The 26733-nt window shown below is 36.8% G+C and overlaps 1 protein-coding gene across 22 annotated transcripts in view; it reads left to right on the top strand.

Moving 5' to 3' along the window:
* RBFOX1 (RNA binding fox-1 homolog 1) overlaps nucleotides 1-26733 on the top strand; it is a 1119155-nt gene that overhangs the window by 1041927 nt on the left and 50495 nt on the right. For 15 of the 22 annotated variants that reach the window (XM_083872230.1, XM_083872241.1, XM_083872249.1 and 12 more), the window contains 2 exons: nucleotides 64-117; nucleotides 14361-14441. In XM_083872230.1, the coding sequence (XP_083728356.1) occupies nucleotides 64-117; nucleotides 14361-14441 (135 nt within the window). The remainder of the gene's footprint in view (nucleotides 1-63; nucleotides 118-14360; nucleotides 14442-26733) is intronic. The other 7 variants (XM_083872231.1, XM_083872250.1, XM_083872251.1 and 4 more) reach the window with 1 other exon arrangement.

Genomic DNA, 26733 nt, shown 5'->3' with positions numbered 1-26733 from the left:
AATAATAGTTGCTATTATGATCACTAATTGCAATACTAACTGTTATGTTTTTGTTTGCTGCAGGCTGGAAATTAAATCCAGTTGTTGGTGCAGTTTATAGTCCAGAGTTCTATGCAGGTAAGGATTGCTCTGTGATTTTCCCACTGGCCATATTTCGTTTTAGTATTCTTTAAAACATGCAAAAGTACAGAATCTGTGTTTGGTGTGAGGTTTGCTTTCTTTGTGTGACTCACATTATTTACAAATCATTTATATATTTGTTATTCAATATTTTACCTTACCTGGGCATAATAAACTTTATATAGAAGATACATGAATGCCTTTTTATTGGAAAATAGATAGTATAACATAGAATGTACTGCAATATCCCAGCTTTACATTTTATTTTATTTTATTTCATATTTTAATGCAGTTGCTTTCTTCCAGGGGTTCTTTAGTAAGGAACAAGAGTAAGGAACAGGAAAGAATCTTATCTATAAATATATCTATATCTATATAGTAGATTCATGTATGTAGACATACATAGGTATAGAGTAAATGCAATTTTATTTTTTTCCTGAGCATTTTTCTTTACATTTATAGTTAGTTTTTCAGTTTTATGTTTTTTGTGTTTTAAATCTATATTTTCACCTGGCTGAGACCAGATTCTGATTTTGGTTGCATCTTGGAGTGAGAGATTCAGTTTTTGTCTGCTGGAAGTCAGTCATGACTAGCAGTAGTTTCTAAATACGCTTTAGGAACAGAATTCAGAATGAACTTATTTGTAGCCCGAAACCCAGTTGGTTCCAGAGGAATTTGAATGCTGCCCACAAAGAGAGGGAAAGCATTTTTCATGGGTGGTAGTTAAGCATGGGAAGACATTGTCTGCAGAAACTGAGATTTCTCCACTCATGGAGATATTCGAGTCTCCAGTTGACAAAGCTGAAAAACTTTTGTTAATTTGAGGAACTTCAAGAGATGAAAATTGTTGAAAAGGACACTGTTACAAGCAAATATTTGTGGTTAAAAAACAGCTTCTACTGAAATAGATAAAAATCTTCCAATTAGGGTAAAAGTGGTGCAATATAGTAAAAATACTAACTTGGCATTCATTGAATTGCAGTATTTGGTGGAGGCAGAATTTATTTCCTTGATGATGTATGTCTGTGTTGAAAACAGGAATTTAACATTGATCTCGTTTGAGTAGTTAGTGAACCAACCCTGAACCTGCATAAATTAGAAAGTCAGAGTTATTAGTCATTTTATATAAATGACTTTGTGTTAATGACAAATATAATAATATTCCCATAGTACAGTAATCAATTTTCTAATACGTACGCAGAATTAACAATCTGACTTATAATTGTCTCATGAAGTAGGGCATGAAGAGTTCACATAGTTTGTAAATTAAAATCAATATTTTCAATCTCTCCTGAAGGTAATTTTCCTAATTTACTGGACTTTTCCCTAACATTTATTTTGTCTTTTAATTATAAAATGGCAGGTTATTGATTTTTTGGTATAACCTCCTAAAGTCCCAAGTGCATTTTTATTGCCAACACTAGGGAGGTGTTTGCCCTTCTTAATGAGAATCTTTAATTACCATTAGAAGAGTATTAATTTAATTTTATGAATTATGACACAAACTCCACCACACCTTTGCAGAAAGTTCCATCAAGATACTTCATTTGTTTCAGAATTTTTTTTTCAGTTGATACATTCAGGCAGGTTTATGTTTGGATTTTGTTGGGTTTTTCAGCGCATGTCAAATGCATTTCATTTATATTGGCTAAAATACGATCTCTCTCACAATTAAATGTATGAATTTTATTTTAAACAGTTTAGTTAAAATTGTGCAGATTTTCTAAAGTTGCTAGGAAATGAAACAGTAAAAAGCCACTGCAATTCTTGCATGTCAGAATAGAACAGTGTGACTTACCTTTACTTTTGGGTTCCCTCCACCACCTTCCTTAGAGAAGAAGGAAGTGAATTTTTGAACATTATAAAATTAGATATGTGATTTTTAAGACAGTCACAGTTCCACTTGTTTAGTTTACTTCTTGTCTCCTCAACCATCATGACAAAACTGTACCAACTTTTTCACAGTCAGCGCGAGAAGTTCCTTGAGGTCCTAATAAATGATGAAAAATTTGGCCACTCCTGAAATAAAGATGATACATTTACAGAGAAACTGTTGATTTAAAGTACCTTTAATCTTCATAAATAAGTGAAAAAACAGAAGGTTATACAAAGCTGTCAGGATGGCACTGATGGATGGCAAATTCCCCCGTCTCTCAATTGCCGGCGGCGCCCGCAGCCGCGAGGCTTCCCCGTATTGTACATCAAATCTGCCAACTCATTTCTGTGATTAAATATTCCATCAGAGCGGGCTGGGAGGCGGTAAAGCTTAACAAGATTCATAAGATGCACCACTTGAATACACATAACTCACTTCCTTGGATGGAGAGCACCCCGCGTGCACGGGGAAAATTAGAATTGAGTTAAATTACTCCGTAAGACAAGATCAATAGAGAAAGGAGAAGATCCCCCCTAATGCAATGCAAATCTAAGATATAGTTATGTCCTGACAACTTGAAGCAGACAATTAAAGTCAAATAGGGAGGAACGCAATGTAAATCAACCCTAAAACCTTGAAGATAATGGTAAACAGTAGGACCAGTGACATGATTGTTATAGCTGGGGGTTTTTTTTTTTGGAGTGTACACTCTTGTGAAGAAAAACCTTTACTGAGGAAACGCGTGACAGCTAAAAATGGAGACTGCAAAGTGCTCAGCAGACACCGTGGTAGGAAAATATTACCTGGGGACTGCAAAATACTGTATATTTACAAAGCACTATGGATTTTTCTTCCTGGGTAGGCCCTTCTTAGGCTGTTTTTGTGCCTGTGAAATGCTTGTGCTGCAGTAAATTCCAGTGCTCTGGCAACACGGTTCTTTAGCCGTGGTGGCATTGCTGTGGATTTCCAGGGACACCTCTGGGAAGGGCCCTCTGGAGGCTCCTGTTGCACTTCCAGGGCCTAGCAAGGCTCCCTGATGGCCACTAGTTCCTGCCCTTCTGCTGGGAAGTCCTAAAATGATATTTTAGAGAAAACTAAAGGAAATTTTTTTTCACCTATTATTCCAGCTTTTCACAGGATTTCATTTTTCTGTATATGGTCGTGGATAGGAAATTTTTCAACAGATTACTTAGGACCACACAGTCTCCCTCTAGTAAATAAAAGCATTCTATTTAAGGCAGTATGAGAATGGAGTGCTTAATGAAGTTGTGTTATCCATTTCTTATATTTTTCAGTAAAATATTTATTAAATTCTTAGATCCTAATAAGGGAATTGGTAAGAAGCACCCTGTGATTTGTCTCACAAAATTTTCAGGGAAACTGGAAGGTTTTTTTCATCTATTTGTATTTCCATCCAGTTTTAAATACATCCCATAGTTTTCCTGTATTTAAGCCTGAGTCTGTGCTTTTTCCCATTCACTCATTTATGGCTGGGAAAATACAGATTTGCAGCTGAGTTTCTTTACTAGCTATGCTCTGGTACTTTCTTTGTTTCTGCAGTTTGTTATAATATCATTTTCACCTGCTTATTTTTATATAGTGTATATTTTATCTGTAATACCAAACCTTTCTTTCTGCCTCAGGCAGTCTGACAGCCAAGTTCCGTGTTGTTCCTTTCGGTTATTGCAGATCTTTTTGGTTTTCTCTTTTGGGTTTTGGAACAATGAATTTTTGAGCAATCTCCTGCACTCTCCTTATTGAAATATAGGATATTGTTGCACCTGTGTTACTATAACAGATCAGTCCTGTACAGCAGGTAGCTTCAGACACAGTAAGGCCATTTTAAAAGACTTTTTTGTTCCTGGCAGAAAACAGTTTTGTTATGCCTGTGGGAAAGGCTCATTTTTGGCAGTTCCCAAATGCAAGGTGGGGGAAAAGATGTTACAGAAATTGCCTGGAAATCTAGTGAATACTCTTTCAGAGAAGAGTGGAATTCACAGCAACTCACATGAGGAAATATTCTTGTCTGGTCATAACCAACAAACAGTATTTCAGAAATTTCAAAATTTAAGTTGACAGTGGAGAAAGAAAGGGCTGAAGATTGGAGGTGAATTGCCATTAGAGCAAGTCACTGAGCACAGCTCACTGGAAAGCAGACAATCCCATCCTCCTTTTATCTAAGGCACCATTATTTTTTTATTAAGTTCTCGGAGTTTCAGGAGTGGGTTCCAAGTCATCCCACATAGCTGAGTAGTTGTATTCACTTCACAAATAGCCTTAACCCAGTGAAGATGATTGTAACCACCCAGTTTCTTGGGCAGTTATTCCAAAACTGGCAAAATTTCCCCAATCACTCAAAATTAAAGAGAGAGGAAGAGTCTGTGCATTTTTAACTATTTTACAATCCCTCAGAAGACAGAGAAGTTTTAGATGTTCAGGGCTTTTTTTGGCATTTGGAAGCCAGCAGTATCCACCAGCCAGCAACAATCAGATTTTGTAACAAACTTCCTTTCAAAAATTTGTTCAGAAGTTTGGAATAGAATGTTGTATATAATTAGAAGTAAAAGACTACCATAGCAATATATATAAAACCATGCCCTTAAGTAAGATGAATCCAGGGGAAGGAAGAGAGGATTCCTGTACACTTGCTAATACTGATTCTCTTTGTTCATGTCTTAAAGCATCTATTTCTGGAGTGTAAGAGCACCTGGGATTCATTTCATCTTTCTAGTGTTTCTCTTTGAATTTAAATGAGTCTTGCATAAGCTCAGCAAATACCCTAGAAACACTTCTCAGTGAAGATGTTTGGAGTTTGGGAAGCTGAATTTTATGCTTGCACAGCATTCTAATCCTGGGGTAAAAGTTCACTCTATCGTATCTCTAAAGCAGAATTTTTCTAAAAGCTGCTTGCCACTCCATAGATTAACTTATTTTGCCATTTGATTACATACACCTGGATTCAAACTTTGCTATTGACTAAGCAGATTTTTCCTAAATAAATATATTTGCAGCAGTGTTAGATAAGCAGCTTAAATAGTTTTCTAACTACAGTCAAATAATTATTGTTTAATATTCCACCTGTGTTATATAGTTGCCTCTTTTCAAAGCATAACACACGGCTGTAAATGTTGTTTCAAAAATCATAATGTTAAAAGTACCATCACACAAATGAGGAGTTCCTAGGTTAGATTAACACCACTGATGACAGCTAATGCATTTCTAAAACTCTGTGGAGCTTTTACAAGCCATTACAGAGGAAATGCTGGTTTATGAAAGATGAATAAAGCCAATAGAAAAATGGAATTCAGCATCTGTATTAGCTATTTACTAAAAAAAAAAAATACTAATCCAGAATTAATTATGCCTTATGCTGCATTATAATGAGTTCTTCATTAGAATGTATACCCTCATGGAAACTAAACAAGGCGTATTCAAAGCTAATGCCAATGACTTATTCTTTTAAACATTAATTTAGTTAATTGGTTATATATTTAAATATGGAACAGGATTAATCTACCTATATTCACCATTGTTTTGAAATCCGTACATTTTAAATGGATGACCACAGATACTTGCCAGTGTTTCCTTTCTGAAGGTGTTTCTCTTGGATTTATATCACACAGGATATATTTAGGATTTGATACTCTTCTATGTGATCTCTAGAATAATTTCCATAGATTTGATTATTTAATTGTAAATCTTCATCCATAGGCACAGCTTAATGTTCTGGCAGGAAACTGTTAAGGAGTTTTTGCTTTTTCAGTGTAACAGTTTGTGAATTTTGACTCCAGTCCAGTATGCGGAACTAATTGATACTGGATTATGATGGTAAAACCAGGAAATCTGTGTTTGCTCAAAGGTGGAGTTCTTTCAAAATAGGGGAAAGGATGTGTTTGGGGGTTGATGGTTGGAACTCTGCTTGCTGATAAAATCTTGTTGAGATGTAGGTCTTGATCTGATGGCCACGTTTCCATGTTTCTCCTCAGTTCACATAGTTGGTTTCTTTGTTTTTCAGACATTACTTAAATAACCCAAAAGAAAACCTTCTGAGCAAGCAGGAGCTGTACTGTCCTTTCTTTGTCATTGAGTCGTTTTTCAGTTCTTGTGTTCAGATGTTTTTTATTGTGGATTTCATTGACCAAATTTTAAAGGGCTAAAAATAGTTAAGTACTGTTCCTTACTCGCAAAGAAAATCTTCAAAGAAAAATTATCCTTGGACTTCTCTTTTATTATTCTGCCGCTTAGTGAAAATGTGTTCTATGGTTAGTGAGAGAGCAAAAATTAGTTAAGTAATTAAGGTGACAGCCTCTCCAGACTGTGCATGGTGTAGGTTTTGAGGGTGGATATAAATCCAGATGTTTCAGAGCTGCTGCTCCTTTCTCACCAACTGCTTGGGCAACAGGGGTGAGCCTGGATGGGCACTGAGCTAAGGCTGCAAGGAGCATTTTTAGAATAAAACAGGAGCTGTAATCCAAGTACCAGCCAGGGATAGATGTAAAAAACACTGGCTTAAGGATCTCCCAGAGGAAAATTTAAGACAAACTACAAGGTCATCACTAAAAGGTTTGTTTGTTCAGAACTGGGTGGGATATTTGCAATGCTAGATATGTTAGTAGCAGTTATGTGGAGGAATAAATTCCTCTGATTAGAAGAATAACCAAGTTAGGAAGATCCATGTGTTAGGATGGGCAGTCAGGCAGACAAACCATTCTGAAATGTAAAGTAATAAAGTAATATATGAAATGTAAAGTTAATACACTTAAGTGGAATGGAAAACAACTCTGCTCTGTGTTAAACCTTGATTACATCTGTAAATTAATGCTAGAGCAGTTTAAGATTATGGTTAATTGTATTCCAAACATATTGCTAATGTTTTCTCTTCCTTCTCATGCATTTTTTTCCCATCTTGGGCACTGGATGTCAGGATCCCCAATATGCACCGTAATTGCATTTCATAATACTTATTGAGAGTAACTTCCAAAATACAGTTTTCATTCATTTATTCATTATGGAGGGAGCTGAGAGGGGGCTGTGCTTTACAAGCTCTGTTGGTTTGGTGCTCTCAGATTTTCTTTGGAAATCTCCAAGCATAGAATTGCTTCCTAGTAAGAGTGAGTACTTTGGAAACTTTGGAAACATTGCATTGCCATTTTTGTAATGGTTTTTCATGCTCCTGAAATTCTGGAACCTGTCTGGGCTAAGGAAAGAAATAGACTAGCTAAAGCCAGGATTATGCATGATGATTCAATTTTTGGTCTTTTATATTCTCAGCTTGTCATTCAGAATAGAATTTTATTTATAAGTCAGGACCAGCGTTCGCTGGTGTAAGCAAAGAGAACTGAGGGATTAGTAATTTGCATCTCTGCATCTAATTGCATTAGATTTGCATCTCTGTCTTATAGATTTACTGAAACAGGTAATTTACACAGAAAATAGTGTCTTGACACAATATGAGAGGATAAAACATAAACACATCCACTTGTAATCCCCGCAGGGCCATGTTGAAACTGCAGTGTTTGTGTTTGGGCAGAAAGGCTCCAGTTTCATCTATTCTGTGATTCTTTTCTTATTGCAATCTTTATTCAACAGGCAAACACATGAATGCAATTCATTTTAGTTATCAGCAGAACATGAGTGCACTTTGTATATTCTCAAGTATCTTCTTTCAAGAAGAGTATTAATTCCAGCTCAGAGTTTACTTCAGAAGTTTATACTTCAGAGTTTCTCTCATGTTTTTTCTGATAATTACAAATGAACCAAGAATAGCCATCATTTACCTGCTTACCTGTTATGTCTGCTCAAGGACCTGGAAAGATTAGGAATGACGATTTTATTTTTGAAAGATCCTGAACAACTTTAGTGGGGGGATGCAGGTCCCAGTACAAAATAATGGCACTGAATATCAAAGTTTTTATGTGCTCCTGAGGTTCTAGAGAGGCATCTTATAGTAAACATATTTTGCAAGAAATCCTGATAGTACCACTCCTCTTTTATTTTTTTTTTCCATGACTAAATAATGCATGTCAAAAGTTTTTAGACTCTTCTGATGGCAGTGTGGGGATAAGGATTTGCACATGATGAAGTTCCCAAAGGAGCACAGATAAACTCTTTAAACATGGTGCAGATTTTGGTACAAACACCTTCTGCAATTTAGTTTCAGTTTAGTTACCAGACAAGGAATGCCTGTGGCTGATTAATCGTTTTTAAATCATTTTGGAAAGGGCAGTTTGCTGCAATTGCTTTGTTTTGTGAATGGAAACGTTACATGAATTGTTCCTGCAGTGCAGTGAGTCTATGGGAAGGCTGGTTTGTTAATTAAATTTGAAACAAGTCAGTCACACACTGTTTTTAAGCAGGCAGGAGAAGGAGAGAGCCCTGTTACTGTGGGGTGAGTTCTATGTCCTACAGAGGGAAGAGGTGGGGAGAAGAGGAATTGGGGGGGGATTATCTCATACCAGAGCTGCAAACTTTGCTGCTTCTCTGATTTTTACCTGCCTGATATTGACCCCTTCCAATCTCAATTTGTGACAGCATCCTGGACACTGCACAGGAATAACTGGGGGAGAGAGATCTGTTTCCCAAAAGCTGGGAAATGGATGATATGGCCAGCAAAGAATAACTAGAAGGGTGGCTTACAAATGATATTTGCTGTAACATTCAGTGATGTTCCCTGAGTCAGTGCTGCAGATCATTGGGTGCTTTGGGGACACTCTAAGAGGGGTGATAATAAAGAAACATTTCCTATGCTTAGAAAAGTGATGGAAAGGAATATTAACATCTTAAATAGAATTCTTTGGGTAGAGAGGTCCCAGGAAATGTCTTAGAAACATAAACCTTCACTGCCTGATTTTTTTGTGTATTTTTTTCCCCTCCCTCTATTTTAAACAATCCAGATCAGGTTATATGTGAGTCAGGGACTTACTACATAAATGTATGTATAGAGCCCAGATTCTCATTACCAGCAGCAAGCACACCCAGGCTGTTCAATAATTGAATGCATTTCAGGTTTGCTGTCAGAAGGCAATACAGGAAGGGGTTTGGACTTAGGAAAATCAACTTTAGACATCAACTATTTTAATCCTCCTCCCAACCCTCTTGTTTAAGTGGAACTACATATAAGCTTTGGTGGGATTAAACACGGGTTTCGTTTGTATTTTTAACATATTGGAAGAAAGGGGAGTGTGGTTTGGGGTTCTGCTACTTTATTCCTTGTTAATAATGGATGAAACAATCCAGTGTATCAAGCCAACCATCCATGAGTGGTTGTGTTAAAATCCAAAGGCTATTATTCAATTTATAGAGATCCCAGATAATTGAAGGCCCTCACACAGCACTTCTTTTTGAATTAACAGCATATTTAAAAGCAAGCTAAGTCTGTGTAGTTTGACTATTGATATTGAAGGGCTAAGAGAGCACTTAACCACTATTATGTATTCAAGAGAGAGGCTGTAGAGGCTCTCTTTAAATTCCCTAGTCAGAGGGGACAATAGAAGCTAACATACACTATTACTGCACAACAGGAGCCTTTTATTAGGTCTTTCTGATCCATCTCTGTGAGACATTTTGAAATAATCCATCACAGAACAATATATCAGACCAGAACAAAAATAGTGCTATTTTTATCTGAAAATGCCAATATTAAATTACACTTTTAGAACAGCAAACCAAGAGTGGATGTGGATTGCTTATGAGGATCCTTGATACACTTGCAAATCTCCCGATTTTTTCATGAGAGATGCAGCTTTGTGGTTTCTTCATGCATTGAACACCAAAGTGTTTAGGAATAATAGCTGTTGCAAAAGGCACAAAGGAAAAGAGTGATCAGAATTAACTCAGGGAGAACTCACTATCATCCTGCTGGACTGGGAGAAAAAGAAAATGAAAAAAACAATCACTGAATTCAGTAAAGAATTATTTTTTTTTTTAGATTTAGATTAGACTCTTAAAACAACAATTTATAATAATGAAGGCAAAATGGGCTTCATTTTTAATCACTTTTTCCTGTAGCCTTGTTTGAGTTTCTTTGTTTGTAAATAGTATTAAAGAATGGATGAACTGGTACTTAGTTGTGAGAGGCTGTAAGAAGCTCCTTTTGGTAATACAACAGAAAAAAATATGTGTAAAGAGCAGCTGATTTACCTGGAAAGCTGAGAGTACAATGGATTAGAGTAATTGAATCATCACTAAATCTCCTTGTGTGTAGGAAGTGTAGGACTTAGTTCCTGTATTACAAACACTCATTTCAGCCACCTGGGCACCAAAACCCAGAGCAGCCCAGCCCTGGATATTGAGTTGGGTAATTCCTGCCACTGAAAAAGCCTCTGTGCTTGCTATGTTGTGAAGGCAGCTGACACTGTTTTACACCACAACAACACTAAGATTCTGAACTTTAGAAGGCTGAAATGACTCCTTTATTTTTGGGATGTGTCTCCCTTTTTATACTATTCTACACAGACCAATTTGGTTGGTGAAACAAAGACAAACCTTTTCACTCACATTGGTCAGAGCAGAGGGACATCAAGAAGAAGTCTCACCTAGAAAAAGAAAGTAAACAATCTGCAGTTGCAAAAACATGTCTTTTGTTTACAGAAAATTCCCTGGGAAAGGAATTTCAGAAAACCAAAACATCTCAGGCACAAACCAGGGCTACAGGCAGCAGCTGGATGCTGCAGAGACCTCTGCCCCACTGCCACTTCCCAATTCTCCAAAGAGCTTTCTGGAAGCTGTGCTTCCTTAGACTTCCTGGAGTGAGGAGAACATTTGTTCCCTGTGTCTCAGTTTGTTGTGTTCCACAGCAAAGCCCCAATCAGAAACTCTGTCCTCTTCTTCTTCGTAATTCCCACCCAAATTCTTGGAGAATAAATACCAGCACTGTAAATTGGAAACTTTTGGTTCATGAGCCAAGACACTCGTGCCATGTGTACAGTGAGGGTGGTGCATTCTGGGCTCAGGTTCTCTGTTCTGGTATATAAACTTTAAATCATTACCAGGAAAGCTTTCTGGAAGTTTCATCTGCTTCCTATGACAGGAGAGAGCTGGGCCCATCATCGAGGCCTTGCCCCATTGTTAATTTACACCAACAGCATGATTTTAAATGTAAAATTGTTATTCACACCCAACAGCGTGATTTTAGCTAACGGTATACGTTTATTTCTGCAGAAAATGTTATTTCAATTTATGCTTCCTCAAACAATACTGTCAGAGATTTCAGCTGATTGTGTAAATTCTTTTTAGCTATTTGTAGATCTTGACTTCTAAGCTGCTTGTAATGCTGGCTACGCAGTGGTCCCAGTCAAAAGCTATTTTTAACAGAAAGGGTTTAAAAATCCTTTATAATTTAGCGGGTGAGTCCACATGCTGATCCTTGGTGTTACTTCTTTGAGTCTTTCAGGAATGCAGTGATTTTTTTAGCTGTGTTTTACATGAGGCAGTGAGTATTCTGTGCAGCACCACAAGTACTTTGGTATTTCTCTAGATTGGTTTATCTGCATCGTGTAAATAACTATACACAAAAAAACTTATTTTTGAAAGTATGAAAAAACAAGTGGAAAAGCATTTAGTCAGAGATCTCGAAACCACTGGGAACCGAATTTTAAGTATTCTAAAAATATTAATGACTGCACATCACTTTTTTTTTTTTTTTTTTTTTTTTTTTCTTCACAGTCCTGACTATTTTTAGAGTAATTATTTCTCAAAATAACCGTGGTGCTTCAGCAAAGGACCTCATCAAACAGTATGTTCCTAATCATGGGCTGGAGGAGAAAACAGTGGAGGAAGAGAAGGATGAGGGGGAATAGTCTTTGATCTTGGGAAGTCTGGTTTTGTCCAGGTTTCCAGGGGTGAGGCTGAGTCTCTCCAGCGCCCCTGCCCCCAGGGTGGTCACCTCAGTGTCCCCTCTGGCACTGCGCCCTCAAAACTTTAGATCAAAATCGTCTTTCTTAAAAAAAACCCAAAACAAAACAAACCCCAAAAATGCCCAAAAACACCAAAAAAACACCTAAAAATCCCCCACCAAATGCTTTATTCTATCACACTAGAATTAAGTTTTCTGGAGGAATTTTTTTTTTTTTTTTTTTTTTTTTTTTTTTTTTCCCCATTGGGAAATTTATAGATTGTTTCTGTGTTCTGAGGTTTATCCTAGATCTTCCTGTCAATAATTCAGCCTTCCCTCAGTTGTATGAATTGCAATTTAAATATTTTTAATACAAAAATCGTATGCAGGAGAAGTGATCTTTGCTTACTAAAGTAGATTTTAAAAGTTCTACATTTTTTTTCTAACACAATCTAATAATAATGTTTTAGTTATCAGTATTAATGTTATGTACAAAGGCAGATTGTCAAAATATAATTAGAAGGCTCTGTTCAAGAAATTAAGTACACTCTAGTAGCAGAGATGTAAAAAGCATCTGTTTTGAAGTACTTTAATTAGAAATTAGATGACTAGAATAAGGAAAAATAGATTTGTAAGAGATGAAATGAGAAAAAATATAAGAATCTTGGCTACACAGAGTAGGAAAACACCTATGGATCATGGAGGAAGCCAAGTGTATCTAGGATTTATGGTAAATAATGTAAATAAACTGTGACCTTTGACTTCCAAAAATCTTTTGCTCTGTTTTCTAGGCATGCTAAAGTCATTATAGTTCTATTATTCTTAAAGCCTAATGAAAATGACCGATTTTCCTAATGCGTTTCTCTCAGCTGGATGAATGCCTCTGGCTCCTGCAGTAGCTCAGGTTTTGAGTCAGCTGTGGTGTTAAATTCATCCATATTCCAGCACACACATTCCTGGGGTCAAACAAGCGTGTGGATAGGGCTTATTTATTCATTTATTTTGTGTTTAACCTGAAAATCCTGTTTGTAATTAGGATCTCAATAGCTGCATGTTTATTTGCCAGCTTCCACACAAGGGCTGAAGGCTGAGAGAGAGATCTCAATACAGTCAATGATGTGTTGTCTTAAATGAGCTTGTTTTATGTTTTATCTTTTATATTAGTTGTGGACAGCTGGAAAAAAAGCATGCATCTCTAAATCCTGTTAGTTAGGTCTGTGCTATTGTCTGGGAAGCTTAGAAGCATAGTAATTAATGAGATTTCCAGTGGTCACAGTCTCAGTTAAACTGCATAAATTAAAAGAATTATTTTATTACTCTTCAGTATTTCCAATATTTCTCCTTCAAGTGACAGCTGCAAGCAACAGTCAAAGCGCTGGTTAATGGCAGAAGTTTTTTTAAAATCCATTTTGACACAACTCTGGCCCAGTGAATGGAAGTTGAGAATTGCTCCAGTAATACTGTGGAAAATGTGCCTCCCATTTGTGATTAATCCTGTCCTTCCAAACACATTGGGCTCAGCTCAGTGCAGTTCCATTGCATGTCGATGCACAGCATTTAAAATTTCACAAATTCCATATAAATCTGATGGGTTTGAATTGTGTGATTCACAAATCCTGACAGCTTGAGGCATGTCAGTGTATGGTGTATAAAATCCTGTGTGTGTATATACAGATATATGCACATATATCTGCAAAACCAGATATCTCATATCCCACTTTTCCTGGTGGACTATGTTCCAGCAGTGAAGAAGTTTCTTTCCTAGTTTGAAAGTACAGTTATTTCAACCTCTGATCAATGTTCAATCTGTATTCAGCTAAGACTGCTAAAATACAATTTTAAGAAAACCTGACATGTTTTAATTAAGTTCATTCAAAAGAAAAAAAAAAAAGGAAATAACCTTAAACTTGTGTCATTTGTTCAAAACGAGCATTGCAAAAGTGTGGGTTTAAATGGATTTGGTTATTGCTTTTTACTTTTATTTCTTTGAAAAAAAAAAAGAGGTTTTGTTTTATCTGGTTTTGTTCTTAATCCTGAACTCAGCTTATTTACTGGAAAGTGATATATTTGCACAAATGCATCTGTGCATTCCTCTGAGGGAAACCCACTGAACTGAGATGTGTCAGCGATCACTTGGTGGCAGTGGGAGTGATGTGCAGGTCTGATGCCTGTGCTGGGAATGCTGCACATGCTGGCTCCAGGAGCCTCATCCCAGCCATTTGGGGAGGGTGGGTGGGTGCTCCCAGATTTGGGAGTGGGCAGCAGTTTTGGGAGAAGCAGGGTGACAGGGACAGAGAGCGGCTGGGCTGGCGGTTCCCGCAGCAGCGCTGGTGTCTGGGGTCACACATCTGTGTCCTGCTTTCTCCAATGTCAAACTGCTCATTTGGGCTCTTCCTGCTCTGAAGCCAAAGGACAAAAAGCACCCCTGGTTTTTCGGGTCGGTTGTGACTTGATTTCTGTTGTTGAGATGCAAATTGAGGTCCAGTTGAAGTGTTCCAAAACCAGATACCACTCTCTCTCTCTTTCTTGTAGGCAGGGTGCTGCTGTGCCAGGCAAACCAGGAGGGATCTCCCGTGTACAGTGCCCCCAGTTCACTAGTATACACATCCACAAGTAAGCTAGTGTTATGGCTCGTTTCTTGTTCTGTTTTTGTGACAAAAGAACAATAATTGTGAATTAAGCCCCCTGAAAATGTCAACTTTTCCCAATGGCTCTCATTAAGGTAAATGTGGTGTTTATGAACATGTGTAAGTAATGTCAACAGATAATTGAGTGTTTTCATCCTTGTTCTTGAAGTATGCTTTACTTTAAAAAGAGAAAAAAAGAAAGAAAAAATGCCTGTATTGCAATATGGTACAGAAATGGTCAAAAGTTCTACAGTAACAGTGACAGGTTTTGGAATCCAGTACTGTTGCCTGCTCTGCATTTTGTGTAGAAATTGTGTTTTTTCTGTCCTGCTCACAAATATGATTTAAAACACAAAATGGTCTGTTACCATGCCACTGTTTGATTGGGTCAGGAAACAATTAGATATGAAGTCTTTTTTTACCAAAGGAACAGCCTTCTGAAAAGGGGCATTTTGAGCCATAAAAAGCTGCCCTGATAAAAAGAGCAGAGACAAGCTGACGTGATGGATGCTGCCATCAGCCATTTTTCTGTACAAAACTGTGGAGACGAGATGTGTCCTCCGAAATTCTGAGCAGAAAGCTCTTCTGAGAGTGTTTTAGATTGGATTGAGGGTACCACTGATGCTCAGTCTGGCATCCAGTGGGATGAGAAGCCTGGAGCTGAATGCAGGAGCAGGACCTGCTGCACACAGCAGCCCTGGCTCTGTGCTCATTGTCATCCTCTGTAAAGAAAATGCATGGTCTGATTTAACAGCATTATCAGATATGCTCTTTATGGAGATTGTATTCAATCCAGAATGCAATTCTACTCTCTCAGAGCTTATCTAGACTACTAAAATAATTATTTTTTTAAAATTAAAACCAGGAATTAGGACAAAAGAGTTCCATAGTGATCATCTCTATGGTCATGTAATTCTCTTATGTCAAGTGTTATCAATGGCATCCCTGGAGCTGCTGCTTTTCCAGGATTCATATGGGATCCCCTTTAAATGAGGAGTCTGGAATCTACAAATGCATAGTGAACTAACCAAATGTATCAAGTGTTTTAAATTGCAAATTAAATTGTCAGCTAAGTCTGCATTTGCTTCCAGGTGCTCCAAGAATATTTTTTAATATGTCATCTTTCTCTAGCAGTTTTTTTACTTCTTGTAGTAACACAGAGATATGAAGTACTTACAGTTAAAATAATGCTCCCTTTTGGACATTTTTAGTGCATTCCTCCTTTTTGACTGACAGTTGTTTTCCTAGAACACGATCCAAACATTTCACTCATCTCACTATTAGGGAGCCTCTTTTAGAGAAGAGGGGGCAGTGTTTGTTATAATTTTCTGAAAATTGTTCTTCTTTGAAAGCTTTTCACAAGTTCACCCTGTTGCTCCTATTGTCTCACTGAGTTGTACCCCAGGAATTTTATTGGTGGGACTGCTGTTTCCATCAGATGATATTTCCACTAATATTGATTCCCCAAAGAGACACTGTGAGCAAGCTGAGCTCTGGAGTTCACTGTATCCATCATGTCTCTCGAGTCAGTCCTGCTGAAAAATCTTATTTTGCAGTGGTGCTCCTTGAATAATGATATCCTAACAAACACCTGTTTGTTTTCAATTATGCCAAATACATAAATAAACAAGCTTTGCCTATCTGTCTCCCACTGGGCAATGTGTAATACACAGTTTCATAACAGGCATTGCTGGTAGCCCTTGCAGTAGAAATTATTACACTTTTGTTGAATCTGTGTGTTGGCAAGTCACGATTTTTTCTTTCATTATGTATAGAATTTTCTCTTGCCAAAATGCAGTTTCCCCTACAGGGTCACAACTCCTAATAACACAAAATTACTACAATTACTAAATATTGTAATTAGGTTTTTTATTGCTCCTTATTAAAAAACTTTCAATAAAGATGTAAAATAGCTTCATTTCTATAGGAAATTCCACTAGAAGCGAATAGAAACAAAGGTTGACTTTTGTCTCATTTCTTTTATTAGTTTAAAGATCTTCTATATTCCATTTTTGTGCACATTTTGTAATATTGAAATTATAACTGATAAGTCAACAGTGCCTAGGAGATGAATATTGTACTATTATCATTCCATGTAGACAACAATATTGCAGCTTTCCTTTTTGAATAATTTGTTAATTGTTTATTCTCTTACTGCTGATATTGTAACTGTGTGATATTTTACAAGTGCTTGCAATGTAAGAATTAAGGGCTTTTCAATTTGTAATTGTTTTAACAGAAGGGAAAGAGTCTGCTGAGATTTTTCTAAAGCCATTGTGAAGTTCACAGAGTGCTAATGGCATTTAGGAGTTTTCTGATATTTGAAAGAGGATAGTCCCCATTTTTCAAAGTGTTGTTTCAAAGTCTAACTTGAGTGTTCATCTTTTGTTCATGAGTTATAAGGCATGAAGGACTGGGACATGGTTGTAAAATGTATTTTTCTTAATTTGGCCAGCTTGGGTTTTCACTGAACTTCTTGTTTTGTAATTGTTCTGGCCACTGGTAACCTCTGATGACTCCGAGCACTTTGACCCACTGGCTCACCATAAAGCAGACTGCAATTCTTGGAGCTACTCTTTCCCTTCTGATATTTTATTTCTCCAGGATATATTTTATGTATCACACTATACATTTCCCAGCACAATGATTAGTTACACCTCTGAATGTGTCAGGAGATGGAAACATGGCTCTGCTTCCTTCCATCACTTCTGGCCCTTGGCATAATACAGAAAGAAATGAGCTGTTTCTTCTGCAAGCAGTGGAACAAATCAGCAGCAATAGTCTCTCATGCCTCATCTGTTCTCTTATGCTGAAGGAGAAGATGGGACCTGGATCAGTTTTTTATTTGCACATCTATTGTTGGAATAGATAATTTTTTGTGCAGAAAGCAGAGTTTCAGCATGTTCTCAATCCCTGGGTGGGACAGGTGCTGTGACAACCACGGCCAGGAAATCCAGGCAGGAAACTTTGGCTGCTCCAGATTCCCACAGGACTGGCATCTCCAGGGGCAGAACTGATACCACAGATTTCACTTAAATCCTTCATCATTGCCATAATGCAGGATGCAGACAAGTATTGAAAGGAGATATATCCAGCCAGGAATGATTGGAGTTCACCAAATCCCAGTGAGTCAGCACTCACTGGAATCTTCCTACAGGCCCAGCATATCTCACTGAAAGTAGATGAAACAGTTTGACTGTTTCAGTCAAAAAACCCAGTTCTTTTTGTATCCTCACTTCTTTAGAATAGTTGCTTCCACAGGGAATTTTAAAAGCCTGAAGAAATTTGTATCTACTGGTAAATAAGAAATGTGTCAAGAATAGTTTTGGAACTTTTCCAAATTGAAGCCACATGTGAGTAGCATCCATGAGAATATTAAGACCCTGCTGGACAAAAGGAAGATTCATAAAAAGAAGAAAAAAAAATCTGTTCCTGAACGTCTGTATCACTGTTATGCCAAGGACAGTAACACGGCTGGGTATGTATGGTCAAAAAGGCAAAAATACAAATCTGAATTTATGCAAGAACTTTTAAAAACTGTTTTGTGCCTATTTCCCCCCCATTTTTCTATTATGTAGAAGTGCCTGAAAACATGAATAAAGTAGAAACTCATGAGAGCCAAAGAAGGAAGATATGAAGTTGTAGAAATGTCAAATAATTCAGGTTGGAAGGACCAGGTTGCACCAGAGCACCTCTGAGGATGGAGATTGAACAATTTCATGGGGTCACCTGTTCAATGCCTGAATGTGCTGGCAGTGGAAACCTCTCTTGTTGGAAGTGATGTTTGTTGTCCCTTGTCTTCCCAGCGTGTCCCTGTCCTTTGTGGCAGGGTGTGGAAGAGGAGATGCATTTCCAGCAGAAATCCTTGTGCTCCCAGCACTCCTGGGCTCGCCTAGCCCTGACCTCAAACTGCCCATCCCATCCCTCAGGAATGTCCAGCTGTGCCTACCCTTGGCGAGCAACGGGAGAGAGATGGGATTGAAAATTTAATGGGAAATTCAAAGGCAGCTAAATATTTTTTACTCTCTAAACCAGCACTTTGATCTCTGAAACTTTTAGGTTTTATCTTAGCTCAAGTAAGCATTAAGTTACTCGAGTTATTGAGTGTGTAGCTACTAGTGGGTTTTTGTGAGCACACATTGAAGGGATGGTTCACTGTTAGCATGGGTAGCTCACTTGTATGGTAAAATATTTTAAGTTTCTCCATGCCTTTGTTCAGAATGATGTGCAGATGAACATCTCTATTTCCCAAATGTTTAGCATGCCCATAAAAGAGAATTTTGCCTTGAGTTCGATGAGTACATTTTAAACTGAAGTCAATTTTGGCTTAGATTCCTTAAATGTTGGAGTTGTTTCATCTTCAGTAAGCCTGCTTATCAGCTCCTAAATAAATCTTTCATACTGCAATCAAGTGGTGGAATTAAAAGAAGAAAAATATGAAAATGCAAAATCCGATATTAATTAATTTTATTTTATCATACTCAAGGGCAAATGAAGTCGATGGCCCATTTTTTAATTGATATATCGATTACAGTTTTGGAAGAAGTGGCGGTTGGAATTCAGCAAGAATGATTGAGGTGGTACAAATGCTTATAAATCCATCCCACACTGTTCGTGTTCCTTAATTGTAATTGTCTGATAAAACTTCCATCGGTTTCTGTAATTAACCTAATGGTCTAAATGAATTTCCAGATCACTGGTTATTCATTTCAATATAGAAAATGCCATTACATTGAGTTTAATTAATACTAAGTAAGTTCACAGTCCATTGTACCATTAGAATAGAATTTTATTGTTTTAACTGTTTAAATTATGAATATTATTTCCTCTCATTTTGTTTGTCCCATTTATGGACTTGAGCGCTCATTTTCTATTCATACTAAAACAGCATAACCCCCTTTATAATTAAAATATTTAAAACCCAATGCTCTTCAAGCTCACATCCTCAAAATATCAGTAAAGATTTTTTTTTTATTTATTGCTTCAACTATTTTTAAACAGAATTCAGTCAGTGCCAAGCTCATAATCCCATGATATGCCCTAGAACATCTTATTTATATTGATATTCCTTTCACAGAAGTACATATGACAGAAAAGCACTCACCAGAGAATACTTTTGCTTTGCGTCAGACAGATATTAAAACAATAAACTATGTTGCCCTGGGATTTTAGCTTATGAGCGATCAGGAAACAACAAGGCAAAGATGAGATGTTTTTGAAAGGTGGGAAGGCAGTTCCTTTGGAAAATTCCCTGGAAACCTTTGGTCCTGTAATATTTTTGACAAGAAATCTTTTTAAGGCTAAAGTTTTGAGCTTTTTTTTTTTTTTTTTTTTTTTTTTTTTTTAAAGCAAATCATGAAAACACGTTTCATTCCTTCAGAGCAGACATTAGAAGTGTCCCAAAATTATCCCAATATTCCTGCTATTCCATGCATTATGTGCTAGGAGAGAAGGAAAATCTGTGGGACAAATATAAAGTATTAATTACATGATGTGGGAATTTTATTCTCTATTGAAAATATTAGCACTTACATACAGCAGACATACGTCCTAATTTTAAAAAGATTTTTTTTCCTGCGGATGCTTTGTTTTAATTCACCGATGGAGGACAGTTCAGGATCTTGCTTATAGAATAAATGGGGAAATCATAAATATAAATTTTATATTTATAAAGAGCACATGCAACAGTTGAGTTTAGTGTATTTGAGGACTCATTGTGCTACAGAAAAGAAAATTAAGTCAGGCTGTCTATGCAGTATGTCCTTGCCTTAGAAATAGGTTACTTGGTTTATGAATATTAGTAAACCACCTAAAAACTGCTGTATGAAACTATTTTCATGTTGCTTGTTTCAGTGAAGACATTCCAGGTTTTTTATTTTCCTGTGGCGTTACTAATGGATTGAAGGAAGACCTTTGACATTTCTATTACGTTCCGGGATATTTTCAATACCGAGAAAATTACACGGGGAAAATAAAAATTTTCAAAAGGTGATTCAAAGTGCTTTTGTGAGCCAAATCATTAGTGGAAGCGTTCGGGTTGGAAACCTTGATTCTGTTGATTTTTTCAGGCTTAATCTGTTGCACACATGTAATTACTTGAAAATTATATTGTAATGATGGCAGCTCGCTGCCACTCCAGGCAGCTGCAGGGTGGATGCTGCTGGCACTTGGTGTATCCTTCTCTGGCTTTTGTGTGTCAGTCATGACTGACCTCCTCCAATCCAAGTGGACATATTTTGCAATGATATCAACGATTAATTTGTTCTGATTTTATTATTGTAGTTTTTTCTTCATTTGACTGTTTGGCCACCTTGTCATTTTGAATTAGAATATGGGTCAGGTTTAAAAAGTGGGTATTCATGTGGTATAAATAATTTGCCAGCACAAATTATTTATTTCTGAATTGAGTGTAGACAGGTTCTGAAAACTCACATTTTAATTGGTCTGTTTTCTCTTAAGCTGAATTGGAATGGGAGGTCACTTCACCAATAAAATATATATCAGATCATTGTATTTACACCTTGGTGTTTTTGTCTGCTTCTTGTTGCTTTGTAGGAAACAGAGCACCCCCGCAAAGGAGGCTGTGATTGGGCCATCAATTAACCAAATTAACCATTGTAGGGCTGCAGTTCCTGCCAAAAATCCTGCCAAAGGGAAATGTCCATTAATCTGAGAAGAGCCATCCCATATATGATTTCCAGGCTACAAAAACCTTATTACTGAAAATTTAGGGGTCAAGCTATCTTTTGTTTGTCTTCCTGAATTAATTACCTTTATTTATGAAGAGAATCACCCAATAGCAATCAAGAAAAATGTGCTTCCTGTTTGTATATTAAATACAGTGGGTTTAAGTGAAAGCTTAAATAAAGATACCAATAGTAAGTGGGAAGAGAATGGCTTTCCATAATTCCCTCCCTAATGTGTAGATGTGTAAAGAAATGTTGATGTCATCTCATGTTGAAATGTCTTTAGATGGTTTTTATACCCTGTCCTCTCCCATTGTGTTGGGCTTTGCTCTGGATAACACCACTGGTTTTCAAGTAAGATAAAGATAGTACAGAATTAAAAAAATGAGTAAAACTGTATTCATATGCATTGCATTATATTCTTGATTTAAGTATCATCCTGTTTTTTAACTTCAAGTCAACCTCTTTAGGTTATTCTTGTTTTGTTTTGTTTGGGTTTTTTGTTGTTGTTGTTTTAGGTTTTGGTTTTATTATTATTATTATTATTATTTTGGGGGGTTGTTTATTTGCTTGTTTTGCCTGAAATTCCTCCTACAGCATTTCTGATGCTTTGTATCAGTCCACATTGTTTTTTCTGCAACTATTTTCAGGATAAATCACATTTTACCTCCTGCCTATCCATATTTTAAACTGGTCACTTATAAGTAATCACTAAAATACATTGTGTGTGTCCAAAATCTGTAAACGTGGCTTTCATTTCACTCCCACAAATGTGTTGTTAAGGGCCTTGCTGTTTACCCTCATTCTTCTGTTGACCTGTTTAGTGCTGGAGCAGTGTGTCTGAACTAGCAGGGTTAGGAATTTTGGCAAGAGTGACATGTTCTGATTTGTGTCACTGATTTTTTTTTTCCACTTATACAAAACCCTACATGTGGGTAGTGGGAGATAGCTGGAAAGACAGTAAATTTTGGAGATTATCTCTGTCCTTTAGTTCAAATAATTAAAACTGTGTGTGGCCAAGGACAGTTGGGAACTCAGATGCCTTCCCTTGGTGTTCTGCTGTTGGTGGACACGCAGCCCTTGGCCACTGGCAGCACTGGTGACTGGCCTGTGATTTAGGGCAATAGGACTGTTTGGACTTACTCCTCTCAGAATGCAGCTAAATACTGAGAATTACAAGCAGTAATTCCATTTACTATGTACATCATATTTACATAGTGAGAATTACATTTAGTAATTCCATTTACTATGTACATTATGTTTACATAGTGGGAATTGCATTCAGTATTAGCTTGCATCGTGTTCTGTGATGCAATTACACATCAGACAATTGGAGCACAGTTCTGGGTGCCACCTTCCCTCCTATAACCTCTCTGCTGTGTCACCCACAGTGCTCACTGTACATATCAAATCCTGTCTGGCAGATAGAAAACTCTTAATTTTGTGCTTTTCAGCTTAGCCTGTAAGATTTGGTTTCAAATAAAGACACACCATTTTGTCAGTTTATTTTGTGATGATTGTTAAGGAACCGTGGCTCTTGGAACCTTTGTGTGTACAGCAAAATTCGACCTGAATTTCACAGATAATAAGTGCTTTTTAGGAATTAACATTTTTAGTATCAGTATGACTTTGCAGGTGCCATTCTTTGTTTTGACAATTTTTCCTTTATGGTTTGGATTAGGTTAACAGCTGGGTTTTTCCTCCATTGCTTCCTGCATAGATTGCTCCCAATGCATTCTGACAGTGCTCTTTTTACAGATTAATAATTCTGTTGAGCTTTAGGAATCCTTGTGTCATGCAAACAGTATTCCTTGTCACTATATAATTGACTTTCATGGATATTCAAATTACTAAATTTTGTCATCTCTTTGTGGCATTGCTTCTCTTCATCCAGCTTTCCACAGCCATGGCCTTTTTCCTTTGTCTTGGAAATGGTTCTTTGTTAGACACAGGGGATTTCTTCCATTTCCTTGAGACTTATAGCTGTCCAATAACTGGGAACACCAGACAAGATATTGATCACTTTGATCATCTATATTTGAAGATTGTTCTTTAATTTAAGATCAAACGTGTCTTCTCTGATCTCTGCTGTTTCTTTTCCTTTGTGCCCTGGGTGCTTTTTTACCTCCTGAACTTTTCCTTTTTTTTGAGTTGCTTTCTTTGTGAAAAGCCAACTGTTCTTTGTACCTCAACTATTCGTAATTTCAGCTCTGCAGTACTCTCATTTTGATTTTAAGTGCATCATAAGTGATCTGACCACCAGTTATAGCTTTTTTTTTCTTAAATTCAAAGTTGTAGGTTGGTGTCATTACATAGCTTTACAAAGAGTTCTCAGTTCTTTCCTTTGTTTCCCTTCACATGCTTCATTTTCTTCTGCTTGTTCTTGGAAACTCCTTGATGTCTTGGGGAGATGTCAGGTGGCTGCATATGCAATCCAGTTAAAGAAGGATGGGGAATAAGGGAATTTCTGATAACCACAGAATCACTAAATGGCCAAATCTGAGTGGCTGAGGCTGGAAGGAGCACTGGAGAACATATTGTCCGTGCCTTGCTCCAGCAGCAAACCTGGAGCTGGCTCCCAAACAGCTCATGAACATCTCCAAGGATGGAGATCCTACAGCCCCCCTGGGCAGCTGTGCCAATGGTCAGTCACCCTCATGTGGGAGAAGCTTAGGAAGGAAGATGAGACAGTTTCCAGGCTTGGGCACCAAGATTTTGCTCAGAAGGTTGTAAATTAATGGCATATCACAGTAGCAATGTACAGAGAAACCAGTGGTGGTTTGGTTTTTGGTACATGAGAAGAGATGAAACAAAAAGAATAGTTCCATCTAGACTTAAAATAATTACAAAGAATTTAATATGTGGAAGTCATAGAAGTAATAGATCAATTAGATCTGAAAGCAACTTTAAGATAACCAAATGAAAGGTTTTGTTTGAACAATTAAATGTCTTCCTATAATTTAACATAAGAATAAATAGTAGATTGCTTTTTACTGAGATATTTAGTTTATGAGGTGGTTTTTTTTGTGTGTGCATTTGGTTATAGTTTGGTATGAAATAATCCAAAAATCCGATTCTTCCCATGTCTGAGGCTGAAATATTTGAAAACAATGTTTTAAAGCAGTTGTCTGTCCCCTTTCTAGAAATATCTACATGTACGTCAGTATAAAAAGTTTCACCACATTTACGTGAAATTTGGTGCTAATTTGGATTTGACAGGAAACTTAATGCAGTAGTGTTGTGTAAAGGGATTCAATTACAGTGTGCAGTGTTTTGTAAGTAACTGTCTTGCATAAAAAAGTTAATTAATCAGAGCTGTGTCAATTTCCTTGTGCCATGTCAATTTGCAGCAAGGTAATTAATCACTAATCGCCCGGCGTGCAGCAAACTAAGGGACAATCCATGAGTCATTTGTTGTTATTTTTTTTCCAAATAAATGGCACACAGAGCCATGAAGAAACACATCTTGCCTTTCATAATATTTTTATCGACAGTTTTGCATGTTGTAATAGACTGCAGCAACAAGCAGCTGTAGTTCAATGGAATATGAATATTAAAGAAACAAATGAGAGCAGATTTATAGGCCATTGCTTTTCTGTTATGTCAGTTTTGAGATTACACTGAGCAAATGAACAGTGAAAAATTACTCTTCCATGTGGAGAATGGTGATTAGACTTGTACATTAATTAGAGATTTTTGTTTTCCTTTTTAATGCATTTCAAATGAGAATGTTCTATAAGTATGGGTTTCTCCAAAATACAGATTTATTCATTCCTAAACAACAGTGTATAATACTGGCCTGTATTTTTTTTACAATAGTAAGGAAATAATTGGTATATAATTTTAAGTATGATTCAAAAACTAAATAGCTTGTGAAAGAAATAAAAGTGACCAGTTGTGACTGTGTTTGGTGTATACAGGAAATTTCCTTTCAGTGCAGTTAATTCACAACCAGATCCCAGGGAAAATCATCTCACAACAGTGACAGGTGAAGAAACGCATTATCAGCCTGTAATTTTAAACACTGTGAACTTTCTAAAGATTTTTTTTTACCCTGAATTTGAAGTGCGTGCATGTACATATATTTATATATAATTTAAATGTCTTTTCATGTTAAAATCTGTATTAACAGAGCTTAGATTTTGCTTGCAGTGTGCTTTGGTCTGTGTATTTAAATGCACAAATCCTCTTTAGCTCACTGTTCATAATTCTTTCAAAGAATGCCACTTAATAATACTTATTACTATTACAGTGAAGGGAAAACACAGCACACATTGGGATAAACTGCTGATTCCATTCCTGAAATCTGAGATAATATCATATAGATTATTCTGCTTAGCCTTTCTCAGCATGCTACCCATTATATCTCTTTGTTTTTAATTTATTGTGTTTCCTCAACGGGGGCTCCTCCTGAACTCTGGGAATAATGTAAATGTGTCTGCCTGTCTTTCCAGCAGTTAAACTGTGCCGCAGTAAATTAGCGATAAACCGATTCCAACACGACGTAGCATTAAAATTCCTCACCATAAAACATTTGCAAAACTCTTGGTGGCAGGTGACCCGCTACTCTGTGCGGAGGAGGAGAGATTAGGAGTGATGAGAGGTAGATCTGCTCATCCATTTTGATGGCACACCTTTCTTGGGGCATATGGCGCCCTCATACAAATTCAAACCGCAGCACAAATGTGAAGAATAATTGCCCATTAAAGTGGCTGTATATTTTTATGGCTTTGATACAAAATCTGCCCCCTGTTGTCTTTTGCATCTGCTGCTCTTTCATCTATCCCAAAGCTTTAAAACTTTAATACGCAGTGTATAACCCTTAAGTATTTTTTTGCCAGGTTATATTCCTCCCTATTTTTGGGAACTCGAGTTTTTTGTTGTTCCTTCGGCCTTTGTTTTGCCAGGCCTGTGTTGAGATGTGGTGCCTACAAAGGGCACCTCCCTGTCATCTTCATTTAATAAAAAATTAGTAAAATAAATGCTTATATTGCATCCTCTGGGAAAAATTAAAATTTGATTAAATTTCATCTGTGAACTCAAAGATTAACTTTTTCTTCCTTATGCTTATATTTGCTTTTTCTATAAAACCATCCATTATCTAAATTTTGCTGATATGCTACCATGAATCCTGTTAATTCCAGAGGCCTTTTTATTTGATTAAATGTGGCAGTTTGCTGGCCATATTTCATGTTTGCGATCTAAATTGAAGGTCACTGAAGTAACAGTGATTCCACCTTTACAAAGTGTAAGAAGAGAAAACTTTGTAGACAATAGTCATTGTAATAATACAGTTTAAAATCGTAAGTATAAAAATAATTATAAAAAAATAGTACAAACAAGTTCAAAGAAGAAATCTTACCAGCATGATGTTCTTAAAATAATTTCATTTAGGCTGTAGTAGATGATTTGTATGATTTTGGTTAATTATATTTATGAAAGCCAAGTATTTCTACAGCATATTATTTATACTCTAATTTTTTTAACTTGGAAAATTTAAAATTGCTGAGTGACTGTAGGAGCTTAGTTTTGTGGTTGAATTCTCATTCATATTTGAATAGCTGAATGAGTATCTATAGAATGGATGGGACC

This window comes from Zosterops lateralis (genome assembly GCF_965231275.1).
Source record: "Zosterops lateralis genome assembly, chromosome: 15".
NCBI lineage: Eukaryota > Metazoa > Chordata > Aves > Passeriformes > Zosteropidae > Zosterops > Zosterops lateralis.
The sequence above is the reverse complement of the archived record's forward strand: the minus strand, read 5'-3'. Positions and strand labels throughout refer to the sequence as shown.